The sequence below is a fragment of the Laccaria bicolor genome, genomic scaffold, assembly GCF_000143565.1.
Source record: "Laccaria bicolor S238N-H82 LACBIscaffold_30 genomic scaffold, whole genome shotgun sequence".
Classification (NCBI taxonomy): domain Eukaryota; kingdom Fungi; phylum Basidiomycota; class Agaricomycetes; order Agaricales; family Hydnangiaceae; genus Laccaria; species Laccaria bicolor.
This window is the reverse complement of record NW_001889901.1, coordinates 286,283-312,313: the sequence shown is the minus strand read 5'-3', so window position 1 is coordinate 312,313 and position 26,031 is coordinate 286,283. Positions and strand designations below refer to the sequence as shown.

Below are 26,031 nucleotides of genomic sequence, written 5' to 3'. Positions count from 1 at the left end.
CCAAGGGGCTCAACATACCAGGGAGCACGCCAAGGGGCTCAACATACCAGTTTACATCTCTGGTGTACAACCCATGACATTGATTTTGGAATCACAAGAGGTCATAGGGGGGTGACAGGTGAAAGGTGTAGCAACCATGCAAGATGGAATTATGGAGACAGCATAACCCTTGTCTCGCAGAAGCCCTCGCGCATTTAAGGACGCAAGCAAAGAATTGATGTCTATTTAGAATGTTTTGTTGGAAACATAATCTTCACAACATTCAGTCCAAAAAACGTACATTTGCTCAGAGCGAAGTATACTCCCATGAAGATGAGTCGTTGAGGCCAGAGGGCATACTAACAAAAACATGTCAAAAAAGAAAATTCGATAAGTTGACGATCTTACAGTGACAAAGCAAGCTATGGCGCAAATACTTTGTAATCCGTTAGCTAACGCAGCAGGGAAAAACCAGAGAAAGTTTACCTTGTGAGAAGACCTGGAAAAAAGAGTAAGCAGAAAAAGGACGGCGCGAAGACAAAAAATGACCTGTGTTAATGGTAAAAGCCATTAAACTCGTGACCAACGAGTCTGTTCTAAAAACCATTCTGTTAGTTTCCCGACGATGAATGTAATACGGTTTATCGCGCACCGCTTGAAACCCGTGCGATTGCCAAAAAGAAGTGCACACAAAGAGCCCGCGACCGGGGCGTCCGCTGCAACAGAACCTCCAAGACTGCAGTAGAGCAGATACTACGGGAATGGAAGTATTCAATAATCCAAACGACAAGAACGCGTGGACCAAAACAGACCGAAATCTGATCTATCCGGACATAGTTAGCAATTTTAAAACTGATTTTCTTTTGTCATTCAGCAGCGGACAAAAAATCGAGGATCATACGACTTGGAAGCATAGACTGAGAGAATATATGATGAATCTTAACCAATGGCGTGGAAGGTACGAACCTCACTTACCAAACGCACAGACTGAAAATTGAGCAAACATTCAGTTTTGGTTGTTATAAAACTTGTAGAAATTTCCGGATAAAAGTGCCCACCAAAGACAAAGAGCGAAATCAAAACCTTTGATAAAGTCAGTACAAATTTGAGTATTGGGTACGGCAGGCTTGCTTACGATAAGAAGTGGTAAAATGATTCTCCCTATCTTCTTGCCGCCTTTCACTAAAGTGGTGAATTTATGAACAACAGGAAAGAGAGCTGTGCCAAGCATCTATGTACGTACGAAGCCAAACCCTTCGAGCGAACACACTGCAAGATCAAAGGGCATTGAGCACTTGTGTGACTTGAGATGGTAGCCAAGAGCATTTTACCTGCGAACGAGAAGATTGCTCACGGACTGACAAAATTTCATTCATTAGTTTTCCTGCTTCGCGACCTATCAAGATTAATAAGAATCACCGTAAAATATATTTGTGTCTGGTCCAGCTCGTTAGCAACGGCATGGGGAAAGGTACAATAACGAACCAGCAGCGTCCTAAGGCAACTAATTAGTACTACTTGAGAGTGTAGGATTTCAGAAGACTCACCAGGTTGGAGAGAGAAGGACTTCCGGATTTCCAATACAAGTAACGATATAGAAATACAGTCCATGTACAGTGAAGGCCAAATGTAATGTATCCAAGAGCCTGAACAATCAAGCCATGGGTTAAAAGGCACTAGGGATGTTAAAAAGTGCGAACCATAGGCCAAATATCTAACGAGAGTGTGTCAGAGAAGGACCTAAAACCATGCAAGAAAAATAAATACCAAAAGTTTGAACGGACGTCCATCCTCACAAGTATTCCGAAAGTAGAGAAACGTCTGGACGGATGTGATTCCGTACAGGCTTTGAAAGCAATAGGTTTGTTACGGTTATGTGAAATGGACAAGTGTAGTGAAGACGCACAATGAGGCGGCAACGCTGCCCAAGAAAGCGGCTCTGAGGGAGCCGCTTAATGGGAGCATGGTTTCACAGAATAGCAGAAGTCGCAGCTGAAGAGGAAGAGTAAAATGAGGAAAGCGACTATGAATCAAAGTGCGAGGCCACTCACTTTTTATATGACTCTATCGTGATGAAACGCGTACTGCAAGACCCAAGTAGGCATTGAAATTTCGAACAAGGGTGACAGGGAGCAAACAGTGGTATTACCGTGGCTGTGAGCTGCACCATCTTTTTAAAACAGCTTCGGAAGGTCCCTGTCGTAGGTGGAAGGGAGGGTATAGCGCTGCTTTGGGTATCCTCAGTTTGATGATCAGTGAAGTCGCAACATTGGTGATGGGACGTTCCTAGATGGAACACTGATACTTTTTTGTAATCAATGGGCATGAAAATGCGCGCAACCTGTCCACAATACTTAGTTTAAATAAAACGTCAAAACGGAGTTTGGTGGGTGTTCAAACTGCGGTTTCCCCCGTACACGCCCGTACCACTGCAAATGCTACCCAAGGTAGGATAATCAGTTCAGGGATCCGCAGCCTCGACACTTGCAAATGATTTAATTGCGCTTTAGTTTGCGAGTCAGAGCAACTGGCTAGATTATCTGGGCACCACGGACTCTCCGCTTCTCTATGGCCTTGTAATAATCGCGCTTGAGGCGCAGGCGCTTCATGGGATTCACAAAGCCAGAGTTGAAGACAAAGGATGTCAGGCCCGAGAGAATTTTTTGGTGGCCGTCGCTGTGTCAATAGGCTGCTGGCCTGCCATCCGGGTTTCTCCAGCTCCGCAGAGCATATTCCTTGCACCACAACATTGTCAAAATGCTGTAGCCTCGGCACAGTTAAATTTGAAGCGGAGGACGTTGAAAATTGGGAGAAAAGGTGGCATTACTTTTGTTTGTTCTTGACTCCAGTTGTAGCAGCAAACAAGCGTTTTGTTTGATCTGCCAGGTCATTCTTCTTTGTACTTCTCTAGGTGCTGAGGGGACGTCAAGCGTAGTGGGGACGACATTGCGCATATGTGCAGAGTACGGTATTGATGCAATCGAGAGGTGCGTTTCCTGGATATAGTAAAAAGCGAGAGTCATCAACCTCTCAACCTCAGAACAGTCCCAGGCCACCAATTTGACGTGTATACGTTGACCTAGACATCAAAGGGTGATGATAAGTACTGATACGTTCTCAGAACGGAGCACGACGACGTGATAACATCTATCATGAAGTGGGTGTCCATTTGATCAGAAAATCTTGAACTTGGGTTTCCCTCAGGTCGAAGCCAGCTGGCGAGATTGACACGGAACGCAGACACCACAAGACTGGTAGGTAGAAAGCAATTGGCACCTCAAATCATCCTCGAAATGCGCTTGATCAAGCATGCCCCGTATTTCGTTAACCAGCAGTAAAGAAGATTGCTACTTTGTGTTTCCTGGTGTAGAATCAAGCTGGAGGCTTTTAAAACACTTATCCTTTCGGAAGACGACCATCATGCACACCTATGTACACATGACCTCAGGATCGTTAGTCCCACTCCTCCCTGACTTTGCAATGCTCAAAGCTTCGGATGAGCGCACTGAAGGACATGATTTCTTCTTTACGACCCCGCGATCGTCCTTGGAGTTGGGGAGATGAGATAATTCACCAGGCAGGAGCAATTCAAGGGATGCTGTATGCAAGCCAAGCTTCTCCCGTCATCTCATCTCCGCCAACCCACCTACTGACAAGACCCGCCACAGCCGTTTTTGCCGCCCATCCAGCAAGGATGATAATGGTGGTGAACACGGGATGAATATCGAGGATGACTCGCAAGCCGAATCCCGCGGACATGCCTCCTAGGACATTGCGAACAATCCATTCTCGATCCAATTTGTCATCGTCGAGAATCTCAAGAGCGCCTCCGAAAAGTGTGGTATTGCTCAGAAAGCCTGGCTCCCACCCTGAGGCATGTCCGTCAGTTGAATTCGAAGATGAGGCTGATGCCGGGAGCCAGATTGTGAGGAGGAACAGAAGGAAGAGTTTCGTCAAGGAGGAGTAGAAGAGGGTCAGGGGTATCAGGGAGAGCCTGGAATGAGGTTAAGACGGCGTGGTTGAAAAAGAGGCTGGGCTTACCTGAATTCCCGCCGTATGTTGGAGATTACATGTACCTTCGTCCGCCAAGATCGCAGCCAGTCAAGGACGTGGAGTACCATGTAACAAACGAGAACGATGCCAAGATGAAAGGCAAATGTTTCTAAGGTACCAGTTCAGGAGGTATGTACTGGTCTTTAAAAAAACGTGGCGTACCAGCGAAAGTCCCAACTAAAACGCGCGAGAAACTCCGTAACATCTCTCCAGTCCAAGGCGAACCATCCGAGGGTAGATTTGGGTCTATGCGCCATGTGAACACTGAAGTCGAAGCACAAAGCAGAACACCTACTGAGATAGCTCCACCTTATAACTTAGGCCATGTCAGCTACTCGTCAATCGACACACAGTTGGAACGTACACGAATCTAGGAAGATGAGGGCGCCGCCAAGTTTCAGCATGAGAATCCAGCGACGCTATAGCCAAAGTTAACGAACGCACTTTTGAGTCAAGTCAAAAAACATCCATACCTTTTCTCTTACATCCATCGTTTGGGAACCGGGCTTAGAGTCGCCCTTCTTGTCGTCGTTTGACCTTCCCACAAGCTTCCTAGGCTTCGTGCCGCGGTTGTACAATAGATGTCGGTATACACCCCTCTTGAGCAGTATAAGGTCCAGCAGAAGAGTCAAATGGTCGTGCTCCACGTAGGGGTCAACGAACGCGTGGCATTCGCCCTGTTCAAGTTGAGGATCAGTGTTCAGCCGGCTCAAGAAAGCTGCTACTCACGCATTGTTCAAGTCTGAGGTTGTACTCCGACTCATAGACGGTATAAAGGTAGGGAGTAATGTGGGTGCACGTTGTGCAGATTGGCATTGCTCGTTGAGCAGATGTTTGCACGTGTTTAGCACTTCTTGCTCAAGGCCACCACCTCCGACGTTGGCGTCTGTCGAATTACTGACTGAATACGGGCTGGATTCAATTCGTGAAGTAGTGGGCCCCCTAGCTGGCACTAACTTTCTGTGGTACTGCGGATGTTCATGAAATGCCGCTCCTTAGGACATACATCTTCCGCCTGGTGATCCTCTCTGTTACATTCTTAGTCCTGGCTACATATACGTTCCGGGAAAGATTACTCTCTATCACCGTGGCATCTATCAGGGTACTCTCTTCAAGAGATCAGGATATTATCGGTACTGGCTACGCGAAATACCAAGGAAACCGAACATTCCCAAACACCGTCGCCTATCTCGGCATCCCATACGCAGAACCACCGCTGGGTGACAGACGCTTTCGTGCCCCAGTCCCACTCGACACTGGTAGGATTGCAAGGTCTTCCAGAAGTACTGTTGTAGATGCCACAAAGTATCCCGATTCTTGCATCCAGGGGACTACTGGTGGTTTGTTTTATTTCCTTACTATCGGATGGATATTGCTTGGCAACTGACAGTAGTTTCTTGGGACCAGGCGGTGATGCCGGAGGAGCAGGAAGCGAAGACTGCTTGAAAGTTAACATTTACGCTCCAGTTGGGGCCAAGCGAGGGAGTAATTGTGGGTTGATTTGTATCCGATTGCAGTTCCATCCAGACTGATTCCGCATGACTAGTGCCCGTCCTCGTCTACATCCACGGCGGAGGTAAATTATTCATCGTGCTTTACATAAATTTATCAGATGGATTTAATTCCCTTCATGAAAGGGTACATATTTGGCAACCCAGCAAACTGGCCATTCGACCACTGGATCCAACAAAGCCCCAACGTCGTCATCGTCTCCGTTTACTATCGGCTTTCCTCCTTCGGATTCCTCGCAACACCAGCGTTTAGAGACCCAGCTCATGGGGACTTGAATGCCGGGTTTCTGGACCAAATTGAAGCGCTTAGATGGGTCAAGAGATATATCGCAGCTTTTGGCGGGGACCCAACGAAAGTAACGATCAACGGCGAGAGCGCGGGTGGGAGCTCTGTGGGGCTTCATCTTGTTGCTGAAGAGGGAGAGGTGCTTTTTAGAGCCGCTATCGTGCAGAGTCTTTACAGGACACCTCTCCCTTCACCAGAAGAGCAAGAGGTATTTTTCATTTCCGAGTATTTGAATAATTTCTGACGCATTTCTACCAGTCATTGTTTCAATTCTACGCGCGGACGGCTGGATGTCATGCGGGGTCAGTATCATCAACAATGGCTTGTCTAAGGAATGCAAGCGTCAGTGCGCTCGCACATGCTCAAGATGCCGCAATGTATTCATCATCGTGAGCCTTGATAATTAACCCGCATCATCTCGCAAGGTGTCTGAAAAACATTAGTATTTCGTCGGGATACAAAGTTTTCCATCCCGTCGTGGACGGAAAAATTATCACCGACTTTCCGACAAAGTCTATCTTGAATGACAAATTTGCCAGAATACCTTTGATTGTCGGGTACGTGAAAGTTGGTCATATGCAGGACTGTCACCGATTCATCTGCTCCGGGCAATAGAGCCACAACCAACGAAACACTCTCCGGAGGAACAGATCTATCAGCAGCCCTGAAGAGATTCTTTCCATCCCTGAGCGACGACGGCATCGCTGCCATCGAACGAGTATGCATCCGTTCGCTCTTTGGGGCTGAAATAAACAATTACTTAGGCATACCCACTTTCCGATTTCGCGTCTACAAATCTACAATTCCAGACCATTACGGGTGACTCCCAGTTGAGATGCGCAGTGAATGATTTTCTTGCCTCGGCAGTCCATCAAATATTAATTGCATTGTTAGAGAACTCTCATGGGCGAATCATTTGCCCTTCATTCAAATGTATGGACCTATCGGTACAACCAACCCAACCCCACTTCTCCTGGATCCGAAGTACGCCACGCTGCAGAGAACTGGATGATGTTTCGCGGGACAAACACGGGGTACGCAGGCTAATCCAAAAATTTCACAACATATTCTAAATATCCTTGTAGACGTAACGGAACCACCACATACACCCCAATGTCACCCATCGCCACCGCCTTCGCGGAAGAACTCATCGCGTACTGGCTTTCTTTCGTCCGGTCAGGGAATCCTAACACGTATAGACTCACGCGATCCCCGACTTGGTCCCGCTATGCGAAGGGGAATCGGATGCGAATGGTGTTGCAGCAGAATCCTGGACAGATTCTGAGTAGGAGCGGGAGCGTGTTGGAGGAGGGCGAGGAGGAAACGGGGAGATGTGCACTTGTTGGGAGGCTTGCCGTGGAGATGGAGAATTAGTTGCTAACTTTGTATCACATTCCGCCGTACAATGTTGGAAGTTGGTGGAATGGGATCTAACACGTTTCAACTCCCTCAAAAGTCAGGCTCTTACCCAGCCGTCGTTTCGGGGTTTACAAAAAAAACAAGTTTCATCAGAGAGATTTGACTTAGAATAATTTCACGATTTTTGATGACAAATACAATCACTGATCCAATCATTTATTTTAAACAACGCAACTCTTATTTTTTTGAACCCCTCCACGACGGCTGGCATTTTACAAACGTAAACAATCAGCCACCGTCGGCGACGGGGCTACTTTGGGTGCCACCAGTGGATAACCAATCAATACCGTTTGATCTGATTGAGCAGTGTGAAAAAGTTACTGTATTCCAAATCGCGTCTACTCATGGAGTCCGAGAACCATGTCTCCCTATAAATGCACAACTCTCCCGGCTCGCAACATTGCTCTATAACAATCACATACGGCAGGAAAACCACAAAAGTATCCCTCGTCACGCAGATGCATGCGTCCTGCTCCCGCTCCTTCTTCTTCTTTTCTGGCACCTGTCCTCAGTGAAAACGCCAAATCACCACCATCCTACGTGAGAGCCCAGTAATGACTATCCGAGACGTGCACTTTGCTATCTTCATGGAATTTGACTACAGCGTGGGCTACAAAAGTGAAGAGTTGTGGCAGGCTGCGAGAATTATGGGATAGATCATAGCATTGTGGATAGGTTGGTACCCGAGTGATACGGTAATACATTTTACAAGTTACATACATAAATTTATTTAAAAGTCTTCCCCTCGTCAACGCTAACCTCATCAAACGCCCAACCCAGCCCATTCAACCCATCCTATCAGGCAATACCGTCGTATGCTTGCACAATCCTTGTGTTATAAGCCTGAATAATGATGTGCATAACCGAGTGTTATATCACGTACGTGGTATTGTGCACAACCTTTGCACAATGCTTGCACATTACAACACACAGGTTCCGGGCACCTTTCCTTCCACTTTGGGCTCCCCTTGGGCACGATATCCAAATGCTGGCTTGGCAGATCGTTCGGCATGGATCGGCGGGTAAAACGTTGATCGCTATTGATCATGACAGTCGGCAGCTACTCGAAATAGAAATGGCGGCCCTCTGCGGCCTTCTACTTTGGGAGACACTGACTTGGCGTGGGATTCACTGTCTGATTTGTTTCTCCGCTGCCTCTTCCCTTTGTATTGCTCACCTCGTACTTGCCCCATACTTACTCTTTCCATCGTCCTCCCACCTAATCTTGGCCCTTGAACGAGGGCAGAGCTGGAATCTCTAGGGCGTTGATGTCTTTCTCACGCCGTAAGTGTCGATTGGTCCGTACAGAGTGTCGATTGCACTTACGTCCTAACCTCTATTTAGATTGAACCATTGCCACAGGTCAGTTATTTCACAGTCCCCAAATCATGACCAACGTTGAACGTTGATACAGCACCTCTCTTTGTAGGCACTGCCAAATTTGCAAAGGACCTAGATGAACAACTATGTACCCATTGGCGCAATAGTTTTCATTACTGTCAGCGTTACTGGAGTCGCCACTCTCGCACTCCCCTGGCCACGCCCGCATTCCTCTATGCTCACATTTCTCTACACTCGCATTCCCTTCGCCACATTCGCGTTCCTCTACGCTCGCATTCCCCTTGCCACATTCACAGCTCACATTTCCCTACGCTCGCATTTCCCTACACTCGCATTCCCCTACGCTCGCATTCCTCTACGCTCGCATTCCCCTATTTCCTACGTTCGCATTCCCTGACATCTGTTCCACGTCCCATGACCCATCAAACCCTTCAACGGTCATCGATCAACATTCATCCAAAGTCCCTCAACCATCATACGATGTACTTGAACATTCATGCTATGTCTTTCAACATTCACGCGATGTCTTTCGCATTCCTCTACGCTCGCATTCCTCTACACTCGCATTCCCCTCGCCCCATTCGCATTCCTCTACGCTCACATTCCCCTTGCCACATTCACAATCCCCTACGCTCGCATTCCCCTGTGCTTGCATTCCCTGGCATCTGTTCCAGTCCAATGCCCCATCAAACCCTTCAACGGTCATCGATCAACATTCATCCAAAGTCCCTCAACATTCATACGATGTACTTTCAACATTCACGTGATGTCTTTGAACATTCATGTAACTGTCAACATTCAATATTCATACGACACTCCTTGCCAGTACCATGCCTCAGCCCATATCACGGGAACACTGATATCATGGATTTGTTCATAACATGGTAGCTGATCTTCGAAAATGTGTAAGGCTACGTCACAACAATTTATATTGTCGCATGTTGGTCACGGTCAGATTTTGTTTGACTTATTACTAGATGTTCCTGTTCAAATTTCTCAATATAATTAAGATGTGCATCAAGCCATTCCGTATATCTATTCATTAAAATTAGTTTCAGACCAAGGGACTGCAATGTGGTGGTCACTTGCGTGAATATGATTTCTCAGACGGTTATTTGTGCATGTTTTCATTTTTAAGCTTGGTGTTTTGAAACAAAAACTTTGAAACGTACGCTGAGCAGAAGAGAGAAACAAATTCATTATCAATGTGTCTACGAAACACTCGTGTGCAATGAGGTATCACTCTGGACTGAACGGCTTTGTCTTCTTGATGGCACGTCCACTTCGACGGGATGTATGACCATCCTCTGGCGACTTTCGCTTACAGCCACCATCTTCCCCTGCTCCTTCAGCTGTGCCCAATACTGCGTTGTCACCCTTCTCTGTCGAAGTTGACGCTGCCTCTGCTTCTGCCTTGCGACGAGCCCTAGTACGTGCCGCTTTCTGTGCTGGCGTAAGTTCTTGCGCCGGGGGTATATTCTCCTTTCCAATAGTAGCATCAGGCGTGGGACCCTCAGTGCCAGATGGTACGGAAGGGTGAACGGAGATTCGTCCTTTTTTAATTGGTCGGGGACGGATCCGTGGTGGAGGGTCCTGGATCTTCGAAACCAAATCTCCTGTCGCGGTCGCCCCAGAGATATTGTAGTCAGCTGCAGCTAGGGTTTCGGCCACAGGTGGACCATTCGTGGCAACCGCAAGAATGGGAGGATGCACATCAGAAGGGGGTGCGATGGTCGCGGCCAAGAAAGCAGGAGCAGGGGTAGGAGGCGTAGCGGTCAGTCCCAAAGGAGCGAGCGATGCCGGCGAGGAGGTATTGGCATGACCAAATGAAAAGGCATTGATGGGAGGGCAACCGAAAACTTTAGGGTCGGTGGCAAGTGTTGCATACGGATTAACAAGGGGAGACTTTGCTATGGGGAGATTTTGAGCATGAACGGGAAGGCGAGGTGTGGCAGCATCTTCAAAGGTGAATTCAGGTGCAGACACTTGTAATGTCAATGTAGGCAGTGACGATTGGCCGAATCCTCCCAGCAGGAGTGGGTCGATGACTGTGTCGAGTGCTGAAGCGCCTGAAATGGTCGGGCTGGGAAAAGGAGGCGCAGGTGTGAAAAGTGACTGGTCCATCCTCGCAAAGGCATGGGAGATGGGAGAGGAGGGTCCAGTGGGATCGATGTACTCCAGTTCATCACCTTTTGGTGCACCGGAGCCGTTGTATTCGAGGTCGTGATCTTCACCATCGTCGTCGCTAACATGACCCGCACCTAAGATTGCCATGGATGGATCCAGATCCTCACCACTGTGGCTGCTACCATGACCTATACCAGAGGATGCCGTAAACATTTGATCTGAATGATTGTCGTTGAGAGCATCCTTCCGAGATGAGGATTCGGTGGGCGTAATAGCTGAAGGCGATGTGGGAATCGGTTGCATCAGGTCAGGTGACTGAGATCTTGGCATCCTGATCAAGTCTGATGAATTCATACTATCGTGATCTTTGACCAGAGATACGGGTCGTCCATGCATTCCGACATCTAGTGCCATCGATTTCCGTATTTCTGGTGCTTTACCCCGAGAGCCGTAAGTCAGAATTGGATTGAGTAGAAATTTATGAAACTCACTAAACACGCTGTGAGCAAACATAGCGAAGGGCGTAGCATACCCACTCTCAAAGTCCTCAAATGAAGGGTATGAATTTTGAAAATCGTTTCCAGCGTCGGTTTTCGGGCCAAAGTAATAGCTTAACAAACGGTAAGTAACGCAAACACATGGACTTTTCAAAACAAATAACTGACTCCTGTTGATAAACGATCCCTCCTGCATTCGGAAGTGGACCAGCACAGCCAACGAAGAACGCCCAACCGGTTTCACGGCGTATTTGCTGGAAGACCTTACTGAGAACGTTTGGCATTTCATCCAAGGCTCTATGACAAAAATTGGTCCGTCAGAAAATGATGGGCACATATAGAATAATGGTGCCATACTTCTGGTATTCGTCAGGAGTCTTACGGTGGCTGGACTCCCCTTCCCCCTCTTCGCCTTCATTTTCCTTGTCACTTGCTGACTCAAGCTTCTCAGACTTCAATTTATCCAGGTATGCAGAAACGTTGGCCTTGACTTCGTCCGTCTCAGCGCGGAAGAGATCAGCGGCAAGGGTCGCGCAGATGACAAGACGTTGTCCTATAGCTACGCGTCAGGTATGATCTCTCAGTGATAATAATAACTAATGACCTTTTGTAGGGTTTGCATCTCGGGTCATGTTTGAGGTGTTGTATGCCTCCTGGATCTTCGCCTTGTACATCGTCTGGTAGACTTGGATGAGTGAAGGAAGACGTGCACGTTTGGATTTTTTGCGGTCAGCAAATACTTTCGCTATCGATTCACCGACCGCGGGAAGTGAATTGCGTTTACAACCGCGGGTGTTCCAATAGAACCAGTTCTTCACCTGCTGCAAGGTAAGAAAATTTTAGCCGGACTATCTCTCTAAATCAAAAAGCGAAAAAATACTCACTGCCCTTCGACTCTTGATAGCAGCTTGTAGCTCAGCTTGTTGCACATCGGTGAGAAGTGGTGAATCGCTGAAAACAGATGGGAAAAGACGATCGCGTTCGGGGAATTTCTTGAACCATTGCTCGATTACATGTATGTAAAATCGGGCGGTCTCGGACTTCTTCTGAGCCTCGCGGAAGGCAGGAAGATGTGAGGTGAGCCATGCTTTCTCCTCTTCGGTGAGTGTTGACTTTCCCATTAAATTTAGGTCAGATGCTGCGTTCAATACAAACGAGACGAGGTTGTGTTATGTGATATACCTTTGGGGTGGGTAATTTATCTTGGAACTTTGTTGAAAAATGCTCATTCCACTTTGCACGATCACAACAATAGATTTTGCAAGTGTTGTGCAAGTCAGTCACCTCTTCGCATTCTTGTCGATTGACCATGTTTTGAAGATGAGTCCTTTATCAATGTCTTGGCATTCCTAGGACCCGCATCTGACTGATGCTTGGAGTTATGCATGGGGTGTGATTGGTCTTCAATGTCAGTCCATTCATACTCATAGTTCTTAAATCGTTCTTAAATGTTCATCGACCTTAGGTTTGAACTTGGTGAGCCACCTCTCATTGTTCTTTCTCAACGTTTTACATCTCCTGCCACTCATCTCATCAATGCTCGATCTACCTCAGGAAAAGCTCAGCCGAGACGAGAACTGCCGTGCCTGTGCGACCCCCATGACCTCTGCAGCCCCCACCCAGTCAGGAGCTGTCGCAACCTACCAAGAATGTGAGTTACCTACCGCTTTTCTTAAATTCGTCATTGATATCATTCTCTTGCAGTGCTAAAGACTTGTATGCCTTTCCTGCCACTTAAAACCTATGTAGATGACTGACCTCAACTAGGTGTGATGGTCGCAAGGCTCGCTGCGGAAACGGCAAGATACTTTCGTGATATTGCAGTTGTGAATGGCATGTATACTCTATACATTTGCTCGATGATCTCTTTATCTTATTTTTCTCTTATTAAGATCGGCCTGTGGATAGGCCGGTAACATCTACTCCAATATTTCCAGCTGGCTGGGACGAAGCGTCGGCTGTTCTTGAAGTGGCTGATGCTGCCCTCGAAACAGTCTATGATTCTCCTGCAGTGACAGGTATGCTCTGCTTAATTGTTTTGATTGGTGAACCTTACAACCCATGCAGATCCAGCCCAAAGCTCTTTTAGCACGGATCCTGTCGCCAACTTTGACAACCGTTGGTATGCAATAACGGTTGGCAGGATTCCTGGTGTCTATAGAGGCGCGTGCGTATTGTCCATTTATTTTTAGAATTCGGAGTGTCTGACACAATCATTCCCAGTCACCATTTGAGTGGGAATTCAACAGGCACCCCAGGAGGTACCGTTCAGCGCTTCACTGACAAAGATCACGCTCTTGCCGCATACCACGCCGCCGTCATTGCCGGAAATGCTCTGGAAGTTACAGTTACCACTACTCGTCGTGTCATCATGCCCAGTGATCCCGTTACTATTGTAGATTAGTTGCTGATTGCTTGACTCGATGTTCAGTATATTCGAAAAATAAAATTTTGTACATATGCAATAAGAAAAAATCAGTACTCAATCTCTGAGTCCTCGTCCCCCGCTTCCTCCTCATCCGACTCCTCATCCGACTCCTCATCCCTCTTTTCTTCCTCAACTTGGTACTTGAATACGAGATTGTCCCGACTGTAGCCCAATAAGTTGACTTGCACGTCTAGGGCAGCCAGACCCTCGGTAACGAGACGAAGCATTTCAACTTCTAGTCTCCACAACTCCTTCACCTGCCATTCAGCGTTTGGCAGATCCCCTTCCATCTTAGATAGCCGCATTAGCAATCTCCGACCTGTATCAGCATGTTGCAACATTTCCTGAATCCAGTCATTTACTCGCTTCTCATGGACTGCTTTTTGATGCTCCAAATCGAGTTGATAGTGCCAGGCCCAAGTGCCTCCCCAAGGAGAAGCCCACTTTCGAACCCACTCACGGAGCATTCGGAAACGAGAAAACTCTGTGGCACTCAAATCCGTGAGGAAATCGGAGTCGTGGAATTTCGTATAAGGTTCGGTGGTTGACATTTCCTTGGATATTCCCTTGTCGGCGTGAGTCTTTGATGTACGGAGGGCCTTCTGGGCTTTTCTAACATTTACTTAGTGTTGTGAATTCACTCATAGAAAAATAAAAGTACTCCTTATCTCGCTTGGCCCTCATACGAATCTTTGCTTTCTCTCGAAGCTCTGGGCGACTTAAATAAAGTTGAGATTAATAGATTTCCCAAAGACAGCTTAGACGCCGATACCTTCGATAATAGCGTTGGTCTTTGGTTAATCCTTGGTGCTGTGGACTTGTGATAGAACCATTCTTCTCTTTTATTTCACGAGGTGTTTTGGTACGACCTATGAGTAATGAGAGAAGAGCAGTGGAACGATGCACGGAAGTTAGATTCAAATTTGATGTCAGTGAATGTTACTTATCAAACCCAGTTGTTCTTTATCCCTAATATCCTGTATGTATATCAATGAAATGTCAGTTTTTTGTTTATAAGAGCCTATTGACACCGGTACATAAACTACGACTGCATTTTGCCCATCCAGAGTCGTGTTCGCGCAATGTTCACGTCTGTTTGCGATGTGTTCACGCTTGGTTCACGTCTTGTTTGTGCCGTTCACGATCTCGCGGGCCGGATCGGACAAGGCTTCTTTTGGCGATGCAGTCAACGTGTAATCATTCATCCCAATAACCTCAATGACCTCTTGCCTTCTTTCCATCGTTTCCGACACCGAACGCCACGTCTGCTCCCTTGCATCTTCGCGTGTGTCGTCGAAAGTCCACTTTCCACAGCCATGAATGGGGCCTCCTCAGTTGCACATCGCTCCCGCAGCGACCTTGCCGAAGGATGTTGCGCTGAGGGTTCTCAATGCCAAAAGCCCTGTGCCTTCGCTCAACAACCCCATCTTCAACATCGACATCAACTTTTCAGATCTGCACGACAGCGTCAACCTGCCATATCACTACACCCGTGGTATTGCGCTTGTCGCCTTGAAACGCTGGCCTGAAGCCAAAGAGTACTTCGAGATCTGTGTGATCTGCCCAGGGACTTATCCCACGGCGTAGTTCATTCAGCTGATATCAAGGGGCAAGGTTCGTTCCCATCCCCTTTGCTTTCACTTTACTACCTACACTGATATCGAACAGACATTGCCTCTTCCGAAATACACCCACGCCCTGCTTATCCATCTGTTCAAGAACACCTCGTACCACGCCTTCATCAATGCTTACCCACAAAGCACCGAATTGCTTCATGAGATATACGTTGCAGATGGAGGTTTCGAAGAAGTCGGCTGATATTATGGGCAAGGTTCGTTCCCATCCCATCTGCTTTCACCACATTATCTACGCGAATATCAAACAGACATCACCTCTTCCGAAACACACCCACCCCCTGCTTATCTGTTTGCTCAAGAGCTTGTATCACGCCTTCATCAACGCCTACCCACAAAGCACCGAATTGCTTCACCGAAGAGTACGTGAAGTCTGCATGACCAGCCCAGGCACGTACTGCCCTGCAGCGTTGCAGTTCATTCAGCTGTCGCCCGTGCACCTCGCTGGGTGTTGAAGAAGCTGACAACCACCTATGTCACCCTTAACCTCGCGGATGTTGGCAAAGCGATCAAGATCAGTTTAGAGGATGGGTCCCGGCAGCGTGGTGCGTTGACTTCCTTTTTCCTTCTCCATCCACCTGCGTAACACTCTAGCAGATTGTATCAAACGACATCAGTACCCAAATCTCCGCAGATGGGACTGTAACCTCCCCAAACCTGCCACCGCAGTTCATGAGGGAAGAAATCGACGTCCAGGAGCAGACAGCGTTGCTTGGGCAGGAGACTGGGGAGTAAGGCGTTTTTGAGCAAGGTCTGTTTTTCGTCTCTTTCTCTTCTGTTCGCTTCTCCCTTAATTTTTTTCAGGTGTTCCATTGCGATGGTCTATTTCTGAGTCCGTAAAGGTTCAACGTTGAATGTTCGTATTATGCTAATGCTTACGCCATAAATTCGGAACGCAACGGACACTGGGCCAGCCAGTGACTACCCTGCTACCATGCATCAGCCCTGTCCGCTCCCTTGTCTCTTCCGCGTCTTCACGCGATCACATTCAAAGATAGTTATGAATGTTTTGTGGTACTCTCACACTATTAAAGCTGCGATCAGTTATGATTCATGAATGTTTGTAACCATTCAAGACATGATGCGGGTCAGTATGGACGTTGGAATTGACAGGCATTCTGTCATGGTTCATTCAGCAGGGCCTTCACTGAATTGCGGAACATTAGCACTGACTTTGGATGCTGGTCTGTTGACGACTCTCGCAATGCCTCGCAGAGCCAAAGAACCTCCTTTTCGGCAGGCATATGATCCTGAAGAACCCAATGAATTGCCTCATCCGCCTACTATCATTGCTCCTATCATGCATTTCACCGAACTTCCCAACAGTTCCTTGACAGTCAAAACTCGCAATGTCCGATTTACCGCTGAGGAACCAGAAGAGAATTTTTCCTCTGTGCATCACCTAGATACAAGCAACTCACACGCCGCCGACAATTTCTTGCCTCTCCCAACCCTCTCTTCACTGTTCAGTGAATGAGGCTTTTGCTGAGCTCGCCGCCATTGATCCCGCTTATTTTGATATGTTGGGTGATGAACATATTGCTGTTGGTCCCCGAAAGAAGAGGCGCTCTGTACGTCTTTTCAAGTACTTAGTGATTTCCTTGTTTCTTTTTTCATATAAAGAAAATAGGACTTCCCCATGCGAGAATGGATCAAGGATGCTGAACAATTTTTGGAGGAAGATATTCGAGGGGAAGGGAGGGGGGAATACTTGGTTGATATATGCTGCCGATGTTTGAATCAGGACTCGACATTGTATAGGTGCCAGGATTGTGACAGGGGAGAGCTCTTATGTCAAGCTTGTATCATCCACTGTCACGACACCACTCCCCTCCACCGTATCCAGGTACACATTTTGTTTTCTAAGATTTTCAATATAATTCGAGTATCTCAGGAATGGACAGGGTCCTATTTTAAATCAACGACACTCAAGAAATTGGGCTTGCGCATACAACTTGGGCACCGAGTCGGACAGCGATGTCATGCTCCACAAACAGTCTGGAATGATGATTTCGTCGTTCTTGATGTTACCGGGATTCATGAAGTGGGAGTTTACTTCTGCAGCTGTGAAACCGCGCAAGAACATTTCATCCAACTGTTGCGATTTCGATGGTTTCCGGCCAGTGTCAAGAACCCAAAGACTGCTGTGACTTTTCGTCTTCTCAAACATTTTCAACTCCTCAGCTTTGAATCAAAGGTCTCCGCCTTTGAGTTCTATGCGGCGCTAGCCCGGGAGACAGAGAACACAGGGATCACTCCGGTGAAGGCAAGTAGGTTTGTTCAACGGATGCATGGACTGATTTTAACTTTGTTGTAGGACCGCTATCGTGCTTTTATGCGCGTAGTTCGGCAGTACAGGTATATTAAGCTCTTAAAACGTTCAGCAAGGGGCCATGATCCAGGTGGTATTGGCGCTACAAAGCCTGGACAATGTGCGGTTCTCTGTGCTACCTGTCCCCACCCAGGTATAAATATTCCAGAGGATTGGAAAAGTACTCCACCTGAGCAACGGTAGGTTTTGGTCTGATGATGGGTTCCAACCATTCATTTCTTGACAGATTTCTTTACCGTCTATTCCTCGCTATCGATGCCAACTTCCGCCTGAAGCGGAAAGCAGTTTCTAGTGATGGGGTTGACCCAAGCTTACTTGACGGTAAAGCGTACTTTGTCCAAGAAGGGGAATTCAAGACGTTTCTCAAGGATTTCGGCGATCTTATTATCCAAGAGGTCGGTTTGTTGTACATCGGCAATCCTTTACTAATCTCTTACTTGTTTAATAGCCAAGTACCTGTTCAAACCACAATGCGGTTAACGCAGAACGGTCTTCAACTGGTCTTGCTGCAACAGGAGTCGGTACCATCGACTGCTCAAGGCATGATGTTAAACGTCCAACCTCAGTTGGTGATTTACAGAAAGGAGAACGGTATGTCTACTTTATTATCTGACTTCATTCACTTAAATTAGGTTCCAACAGATACGTTAATATGGACTATCTTTTTTTCAGTAGTTTGAGGCACAACAATGTCACTGAAATTGTTGTTTCGTACGATATCGCATGCCAGTGGAGTAAGAAGTTATGGGCGCGAATGTCACAATACCCAAATTGGATGCACGTTGATCACCAAGGAGAAAAAACATTTCACTTTCTTGTTCCCAAATTCCACCTCCCTGCCCATATAATGGCCTGCCAAACGGTTTTCTCATTCAATTATAATCGTGACGTTGGTCGGACTGATGGCGAGGCACCCGAGCGTGGTTGGTCACATATAAACCCAATTGCTACAAGCACACGTGAAATGGGACCTGGCTCACGGCGAGATACGTTGGATGATCACTTTGGCGCTTGGAATTGGAAGAAGACGAAACTGATGGGTGCGTAAAACAAATTTGCTGATTATCAATTTCTAGACTTCATAGAAATTTCAGGCCCAACACTTCTCCGGAAAATCAAGGAGGCTGTCGTGCAGAAGAATGACCATGCCTTTCTCCATCATCAGTTTGTTCTTGGGTTGGAAGATGGGAAATGCACCGAGAGGTGGGAGCGAGAGCTTAGGGATTGGGAGGACGATCACACAAAGCCCAATCCGTTTGAGGCCTCATTCAAGAGTATGTCTCTCGCTCAACACTTCTGATTGATTCACTGACTATTTCCAGCGGTAACTGAAGATTCAGTAAAACATGAACTTGCCCAGGCAGAAGCTGAAGATCTTGCGAAAGGAAGGGCCTTTGTTCTTCATGAGGATATCTCTGCCAGTACAATGCTTACGATGGGGATGGACTTTGAGATTCAACAGTACGTAAATCCACCAATCATCTCAATATCATCAATTTAGCTTTTACCCATAAAAGACATCGACTCAAATTGGACACAGAAGCTTTGGGTCTCCATGCTACAGATGACCAAAAACGCAAAATTTCGGTTCGCACCACGACTCTACGACGAAAAATCTCCTTGTGGATGGATGTCCAGCAGCTGTACATGCCCAGCAGCCGCATCGCACGTTTGGAAGCCCAACAAAATGCCGATCCCAAGGAGGAGGAGAAAGTAAGCGATATCAAGCTTTGGCTTCCCTCCATGCTGCCAAGAAAGAATCCATGTGACGGTCGACTTCGCCAAATGGAATGGAAACTTCGTCGTGCACAAGCCAATGATGCTCCTGATGAGCTCCGAAATTCATTGCGTCTCCGATCATACCTATACATTGACAAGGATCACTTTCAACGTGGACAACGAGCAAACACACGGTCGAGGTCAGTGATTAACACAGTTCAAGGGAGGGTAGATTTCGCTGCAACTACATACCGACATGCACGGGATTCCCTCTACAAACTATCAAAATATCCTGATATCGAAGAGGTAGGGTGGAATCCAGCTTATCCTGACCTCAAGCCGTCCGATGTTCGTGCTCTCTTAGACCCCGATGACGATGTTCAGAAAAGAAAAAAATCTGGAGATGCAGCAAGTGCTCGCCCCAGCATACCTTCCGAGGGACATCGCACCGTCTCCTGGATTTGGAAGCGACTCGGCGAGAGTGCTTTATCATCTGAAGACGAGAACTTGCATGAAGGTGAGTCTTTTGGTACAGCATTTTTTTTGACAGATGCTCACCTTAGTATGTAGCACTGAGAATTGAGTTCTGCAAAAGCAAAGCGCGAGCTGATCGGTGGACAGAGGAGGTACAGTTGCTTGTTGAGGAGATGAGGCGCGTCCTCGCATTTTTTGAGAGTCGCGCTACTGACTGGGATGGTCACACCGAAGAAAAAACATGGTCAGCTGCAAGAGGTGATGTTGGAGCGGACCATGCATTGATAGAGGGAAGGAGAGCGTATGCGCAAGATCAGGCAGCCACTAGTGGCTACCACTTTATTTCTATAACCTAGACCCAAGCCTAGAGGGTCATTTCTATAACTTAGACTTAAGCCTAGAGGCCATATCTATAATGCTTAGGATTTTTTGAAAGGCATTTCAAATGTAAGCCTGGGTATTTCATAGTGAATTTTCCATAGATACCCAGCGCATTTTCTGCAAAATTTCAAATGCAGCCCTGGATATTTCATTGCGATTTTTCAATAGATACCCTGGGCATTTCATTGCGATTTTTCAAATGTATCCCTGGGTATTTCATTGCAATTTTCAATAGATACCCTGGGCATTTCATTGCAATTTTTCAAATGTATCCCTGGATATTTCATTGCAAAATTTCAATGGATACCTGGTGCATTTCATTGCGATTTTTCAATAGATACCCTGGGTATTTCATTGCAATTTTTCAAATGTATCCCTTGGTATTTCATTGCAATTTTTCAAATGTATCCCTGGGTATTTCATTGCAATTTTTCAAATGTATCCCTGGGTATTTCATTGCAATTTTTCAATAGATACCCTGGGTATTTCATTGCAAAATTTCAAATGTAGCCCTGGGCATTTCATTGCGATTTTTCAAATGTATCCCACATGTCAGGGTCCATGCAATGGGCTTCCCTGGAGGGTGGTCACATGACCAATTACCAAAAATGGTCAAAAAACGAAAGTTGTAGCCCTACACTGTAGCTTCCCGAATCTGTTTGAATTATGTTCTGAAGTGCTCCCATTGTGGAGATATGAGGTAAAGGAATTTCAAATGTGTTGCGTTTTTTTTTTTTTTTTTGTGTTTTTCTCTATGAAAACAAAACCAAATAACATGATTTCAGTATATTCAGAAAGCTAAAAGAAAGGGCTACAATTATTGTATCGTGGGAAAAATGACCAAAAAAGGAAGGTGCATCCTGTACTACTTATAAGAATCAGATATAGACTACCAAGTTTACTGATAGACTACAAAAAAGTCGGACTTAGACTACACAGTTTACTGATACACTATAAAAGACTACAAAAGTCGAAATTAGACTACAAAGTTTACTAATACCCTACAAAAGATTACAAAAGTCGAACTTAGACTACAAAAGCGTGGACTTAGACTACATAGTTAGGGTTAGAGTCAAAAGGTTATCTTGACTACAAAGTTTGTAGTGTGCCCTTTTTCATTAAAAAAGTTTGTAGTGACCGCTTTTTGAGACTACAAAAGTTGTAGTGTTGCGCTTTTTCATTAGAAAAGTTTGTAGTGTCCGCTTTTTGAGACTACAAAAGTTTGTAGTGTTGCGCTTTTTCATTAGAAGAGTTTGTAGTGTCTGCTTTTTCAATTCATTTAAAAAAGTTTGTAGTTGACATGTAGTTTATGGTGTCCTTGGCCCTATCTATGTTATGGGGATGAGGTTGAAGGATTGCCATCATATTGCCAGTGCTGCAGCATTAGTATTTGACATCATGCACAAGTTGTCTTTCACATTAGGAAAGGCCATTCCATGTCTTTCATATTGATACCTACTGTCCTATCTCAAGACATAATTGTAAGCTCATATGGGGATATGGCTGAAGGATTGACATGACTTTACATATTGCTATTGCCACATCATCAGTTCCTCACATCATGCCCAAGTTGGCTTTCAAGCTAGAGAAGGCTATTCATGTTGATATCTACTCAATACATGGTCAACTTACAACATGACCTGTCTTCAAGACACCTCAAAGGATGAATCAGCCCATCATCCTACAGCCCTCAAAGACCTGTATCAAAGTTGACTATGTTTGGGACAGGCCAGTAGTTATCAATGTGAAAGCAGACAGCATGAAATGCAAACTTGGTCATGATGTCAAAAACTGGTCATGTCATGTCAATGAGCTTACAATTATGTCTTCAGATAGGACAGTAGGTATCAATATGAAAGACATGGAATGGCCTTTCCTAATGTGAAAGACAACTTGTGCATGATGTCAAATACTAATGCTGCAGCACTGGCAATATGATGGCAATCCTTCAACCTCATCCCCATAACATAGATAGGGCCAAGGACACCATAAACTACATGTCAACTACAAACTTTTTTAAATGAATTGAAAAAGCAGACACTACAAACTCTTCTAATGAAAAAGCGCAACACTACAAACTTTTGTAGTCTCAAAAAGCGGACACTACAAACTTTTCTAATGAAAAAGCGCAACACTACAAACTTTTGTAGTCTGAAAAAGCGGACACTACAAACTTTTCCAATGAAAAAGCGCAACACTACAACTTTTGTAGTCTCAAAAAGCGGACACTACAAACTTTGTAGTCAAGATAACCTTTTGACTCTAACCCTAACTATGTAGTCTAAGTTCGACTTTTGTAATCTTTTGTAGGGTATTAGTAAACTTTGTAGTCTAATTTCGACTTTTGTAGTCTTTTATAGTGTATCAGTAAACTGTGTAGTCTAAGTCCGACTTTTTTGTAGTCTATCAGTAAACTTGGTAGTCTATATCTGATTCTTATAAGTAGTACAGGATGCACCTTCCTTTTTTGGTCATTTTTCCCACGATACAATAATTGTAGCCCTTTCTTTTAGCTTTCTGAATATACTGAAATCATGTTATTTGGTTTTGTTTTCATAGAGAAAAACACAAAAAAAAAAAAAAAAACGCAACACATTTGAAATTCCTTTACCTCATATCTCCACAATGGGAGCACTTCAGAACATAATTCAAACAGATTCGGGAAGCTACAGTGTAGGGCTACAACTTTCGTTTTTTGACCATTTTTGGTAATTGGTCATGTGACCACCCTCCAGGGAAGCCCATTGCATGGACCCTGACATGTGGGATACATTTGAAAAATCGCAATGAAATGCCCAGGGCTACATTTGAAATTTTGCAATGAAATACCCAGGGTATCTATTGAAAAATTGCAATGAAATACCCAGGGCTCCATTTGAAAAATTGCAATGAAATACCCAGGGCTCCATTTGAAAAATTGCAATGAAATACCCAGGGCTCCATTTGAAAAATCGCAATGAAATGCCCAGGGCTACATTTGAAATTTTGCAATGAAATACCCAGGGATACATTTGAAAAATCGCAATGAAATGCCAAGGGTATCTATTGAAAAATCGCAATGAAATACCCAGGAATCCATTTGAAAAATCGCAATGAAATGCCCAGGTATACATTGAAATTTTGCAATGAAATACCCAGGGATACATTTGAAAAATCGCAATGAAATACCCAGGGATACATTTGAAAAATCGCAATGAAATGCCCAGGGTATCTATTGAAAAATCGCAATGAAATATCCAGGGCTGCATTTGAAATTTTGCAGAAAATGCGCTGGGTATCTATGGAAAATTCACTATGAAATACCCAGGCCTACATTTGAAATGCCTTTCAAAAAATCCTAAGCATTATAGATATGGCTTCTAGGCTTAAGTCTAAGTTATAGAAATGACTCTCTAGGCTTAAGTCTAGGTTATAGATAAAAGTGGTAGCCACCAGTCAGGCAGCACAGTTTCGTGGGATGAGGGCCTATTGCCAGCATCTTTGGAGATTCGTCCCCGATTATTTGAAGTGCGAGGGAAATCAAGTGATTCCCCCAGAGGCCGAGGAGGACATTGATGGGGACAATGATGATGCTTAAACATTTCATGTATTATCTGCTTCGTTATGAATTAATCTACAGGAAGGTGCTTGTGAACATTACCCTTATTCGAGCCGGACTTTTATCTTGCCACTTTCGCATTCACACACCCACCCCCAGCCTAACACATCCCCCAGGATTATGATCTATTGCGAGTTCCCCGCAAGCTCAATCAGCTGCGGCGCGCATAAGCGGCACGTCCATCGATACATTGACAGGGCAATCACAAACTGGTCTGGTCCGACAGTCGACAGCGGCAACCAACTCGAACTGAGGGATGATGATGGGAACCCAGAGGCGGAGAGATCGCGTGTTGGTGACGGAGTGGTCTCGAGGGAGTAGTGTCATGGGCGTGGGATTGTGACTGTGTGCACTATTCAGAGAGGGTTCAAGGCAGGGGCAGGAGATCCAGCTACCGAGTGCTTCCGACTATATGATGGGGGGAAGGTGGTAAGAGTGAGAAAAGGAACGGAGGGTCACCAGAAACTCACCACCCCACACCCTCTTTCCTTTCTTCCCAGGACCTAAGACAGCCCGATGAATATCACAAGTAGCTGCGCAGCGATACATCAGCCAACCAAGTCCATACCAAAAGGGGGCCAGCGCAACGCAATGCTACAGGCACGAGGGGAGAGGCCGAGGCGAAGAGAGAGCAGGAAGCATACGGGGCAGAGGTGGGTGATGAATCAATGAGCCTTGAAGCTTGAAGCTTGAAGCTTTGAAGCTGAAGGTGGGTGGCGGCGACAAACGAGGTTATGCGCATGCATCGAACCCTAAAACGCGGTGAGTGCGTCTACCCTGGAGGCCGTCAACTGAGAGCAGAGGCGAGGCGAAAGGCGACTGGTCCTGAGAGCGCCGACGGAGCTTGAAAGGTAATCTGACATAAGCAGCAAAAGGGATGAGTTGGACGTTCGCCATCGTTCGGAATAGACTTTACAACAGAACACTCACTCAAAGTCGTTGGGTTTGGGGCGTAGAAAAGTAGTATGATTTTCTTCCAATTTTATACAAATTTTATCAAATTTTATTCGAGTTTCTCAAGTTTCACGTGTGGTCGCTGTCTGATACAGCGGCAAGAATAGTTCGGTATTAATGTTGACAAATATCCTTGGCAGATCTATGCGCCCTGCCTATCCAGAACGGGACTGGAGGCGCGCCATCAGAGTTGATGTCACACGTCTGAGCTCGAAACAGGAAGTGCCGGGACATGCCAAGAGCAAGTGACGCCTGAACGGTCTCTGTGCCCGATTATTCGGCCAGTAGCTGACATGTATATTGTATGTATGATAACCCAAGGATTGTGCAAGTAGCTTGCAAGTGGTATGTGATACAACAGATGATTGTGCACATTATTCTTATGGGATATATCACAACATCTTGCAAAACAGTGCCAGCTACAGGTGATCCTATGTGTCTCATCCTTCGTGCCTGACAGCGGCACAATCCCCTCCATCTGCCATATACGGTAAACAGCCTGTGCGGGGGTGATATTTGCCGATTGGGCAATGGCTAAGAGGGCGGGGTGGGAGAACTGTCGACGCGGTCCGAACTAGGGTTTCCTGATGCCAGTTCTTAAAAAGGAAGTACCTTCGGAGCGTCAGGCGACGGTGGCTGATTGTTTACGTTTGTAAAATGCCAGCCGTCGTGGAGGGGTTCAAAAAAATAAGAGTTGCGTTGTTTAAAATAAATGATTGGATCAGTGATTGTATTTGTCATCAAAAATCGTGAAATTATTCTAAGTCAAATCTCTCTGATGAAACTTGTTTTTTTTGTAAACCCCGAAACGACGGCTGGGTAAGAGCCTGCTCAAAAGTGTGTATTATAAGCCCGCCTAGCTCAATCGGATAGAGCGTCAGACTCTTAAATAGGCGGTGAAATCTGAAGGCTGCGAGTTCGACCCTCGCGGTGGGCTATTGGTTCTCATTGTTTTTTGGCGACTCGGAAGGCTAGACTGAGCTATCTAAAAGTCAAGCAATTTCCATCCCAGAGAATCCGAAGAAACTAAACCCTGCACCAACCACTCAACGATGTTCCTTCCCCCTGGCATTTTAGGCATACTACAGGCAGCAAGAAATCTAAAACCCTGGCATCGTTGTGCACCCCTCTCTCCCGCAAACGAAATGGTAGATACACCTCGTCGTCCTCCCAATATTCACCACGCTCAATAAAACCTTATCCATTCCTTATGCATGTTATCAAACCACTCACGCTCGTTGCCAAGGGAGTAATGAGGACATGACCCGTTCACCGAGGCTGATGACTGGTGAGTCGCT

The 26,031-nt window shown here is 46.0% G+C and overlaps 8 protein-coding genes across 8 annotated transcripts; 4 read left to right on the top strand and 4 right to left on the bottom strand.

Moving 5' to 3' along the window:
* Nucleotides 1–51: 51 nt before the first annotated feature.
* LACBIDRAFT_306379 (uncharacterized protein) lies at nt 52–985 on the bottom strand (the record flags this gene model as incomplete). The annotated part of the gene is made up of 9 exons (XM_001885235.1): nt 52–221; nt 281–338; nt 388–415; nt 466–478; nt 529–575; nt 632–732; nt 792–831; nt 881–896; nt 955–985. The coding sequence occupies 9 exons, from the start codon at nt 983–985 to the stop codon at nt 52–54; spliced, it is 504 nt and encodes a 167-aa protein (XP_001885270.1).
* Nucleotides 986–1,347: 362 nt separating this feature from the next.
* On the bottom strand, nt 1,348–1,944 carry LACBIDRAFT_306378 (uncharacterized protein; the record flags this gene model as incomplete). Its single annotated transcript, XM_001885234.1, has 5 exons — nt 1,348–1,474; nt 1,527–1,625; nt 1,680–1,693; nt 1,747–1,825; nt 1,886–1,944. 5 exons carry the CDS (start codon nt 1,942–1,944, stop codon nt 1,348–1,350), a joined length of 378 nt encoding a protein of 125 aa, XP_001885269.1.
* A 1,623-nt stretch (nt 1,945–3,567) lies between these two features.
* On the bottom strand, nt 3,568–4,848 carry LACBIDRAFT_306376 (uncharacterized protein; the record flags this gene model as incomplete). The annotated part of the gene is made up of 6 exons (XM_001885233.1): nt 3,568–3,973; nt 4,021–4,141; nt 4,195–4,341; nt 4,397–4,451; nt 4,506–4,709; nt 4,762–4,848. 6 exons carry the CDS (start codon nt 4,846–4,848, stop codon nt 3,568–3,570), a joined length of 1,020 nt encoding a protein of 339 aa, XP_001885268.1.
* A 169-nt stretch (nt 4,849–5,017) lies between these two features.
* LACBIDRAFT_295121 (uncharacterized protein) lies at nt 5,018–7,280 on the top strand (the record flags this gene model as incomplete). Its single annotated transcript, XM_001885320.1, has 9 exons — nt 5,018–5,372; nt 5,440–5,523; nt 5,579–5,608; nt 5,691–6,037; nt 6,088–6,218; nt 6,255–6,386; nt 6,412–6,547; nt 6,724–6,863; nt 6,915–7,280. The coding sequence occupies 9 exons, from the start codon at nt 5,018–5,020 to the stop codon at nt 7,201–7,203; spliced, it is 1,644 nt and encodes a 547-aa protein (XP_001885355.1). The 3' UTR covers nt 7,204–7,280.
* Nucleotides 7,281–7,802: 522 nt separating this feature from the next.
* LACBIDRAFT_330941 (uncharacterized protein) lies at nt 7,803–9,356 on the top strand (the record flags this gene model as incomplete). Its single annotated transcript, XM_001885319.1, has 7 exons — nt 7,803–7,866; nt 7,905–7,923; nt 7,986–8,127; nt 8,182–8,270; nt 8,593–8,610; nt 8,663–8,673; nt 8,752–9,356. The coding sequence occupies 7 exons, from the start codon at nt 7,803–7,805 to the stop codon at nt 9,354–9,356; spliced, it is 948 nt and encodes a 315-aa protein (XP_001885354.1).
* Nucleotides 9,357–9,828: 472 nt separating this feature from the next.
* On the bottom strand, nt 9,829–12,524 carry LACBIDRAFT_330940 (uncharacterized protein; the record flags this gene model as incomplete). Its single annotated transcript, XM_001885232.1, has 7 exons — nt 9,829–11,057; nt 11,208–11,326; nt 11,382–11,510; nt 11,571–11,772; nt 11,818–12,031; nt 12,098–12,325; nt 12,396–12,524. The coding sequence occupies 7 exons, from the start codon at nt 12,522–12,524 to the stop codon at nt 9,829–9,831; spliced, it is 2,250 nt and encodes a 749-aa protein (XP_001885267.1).
* Nucleotides 12,525–12,749: 225 nt separating this feature from the next.
* Nucleotides 12,750–13,617, top strand: LACBIDRAFT_330939 (uncharacterized protein; the record flags this gene model as incomplete). The annotated part of the gene is made up of 6 exons (XM_001885318.1): nt 12,750–12,864; nt 12,918–12,929; nt 13,151–13,231; nt 13,281–13,335; nt 13,357–13,380; nt 13,437–13,617. The coding sequence occupies 6 exons, from the start codon at nt 12,750–12,752 to the stop codon at nt 13,615–13,617; spliced, it is 468 nt and encodes a 155-aa protein (XP_001885353.1).
* Nucleotides 13,618–14,723: 1,106 nt separating this feature from the next.
* LACBIDRAFT_330938 (uncharacterized protein) lies at nt 14,724–16,115 on the top strand (the record flags this gene model as incomplete). The annotated part of the gene is made up of 7 exons (XM_001885317.1): nt 14,724–14,834; nt 14,977–15,179; nt 15,361–15,472; nt 15,527–15,637; nt 15,661–15,820; nt 15,873–16,006; nt 16,080–16,115. The coding sequence occupies 7 exons, from the start codon at nt 14,724–14,726 to the stop codon at nt 16,113–16,115; spliced, it is 867 nt and encodes a 288-aa protein (XP_001885352.1).
* Nucleotides 16,116–26,031: the final 9,916 nt, after the last annotated feature.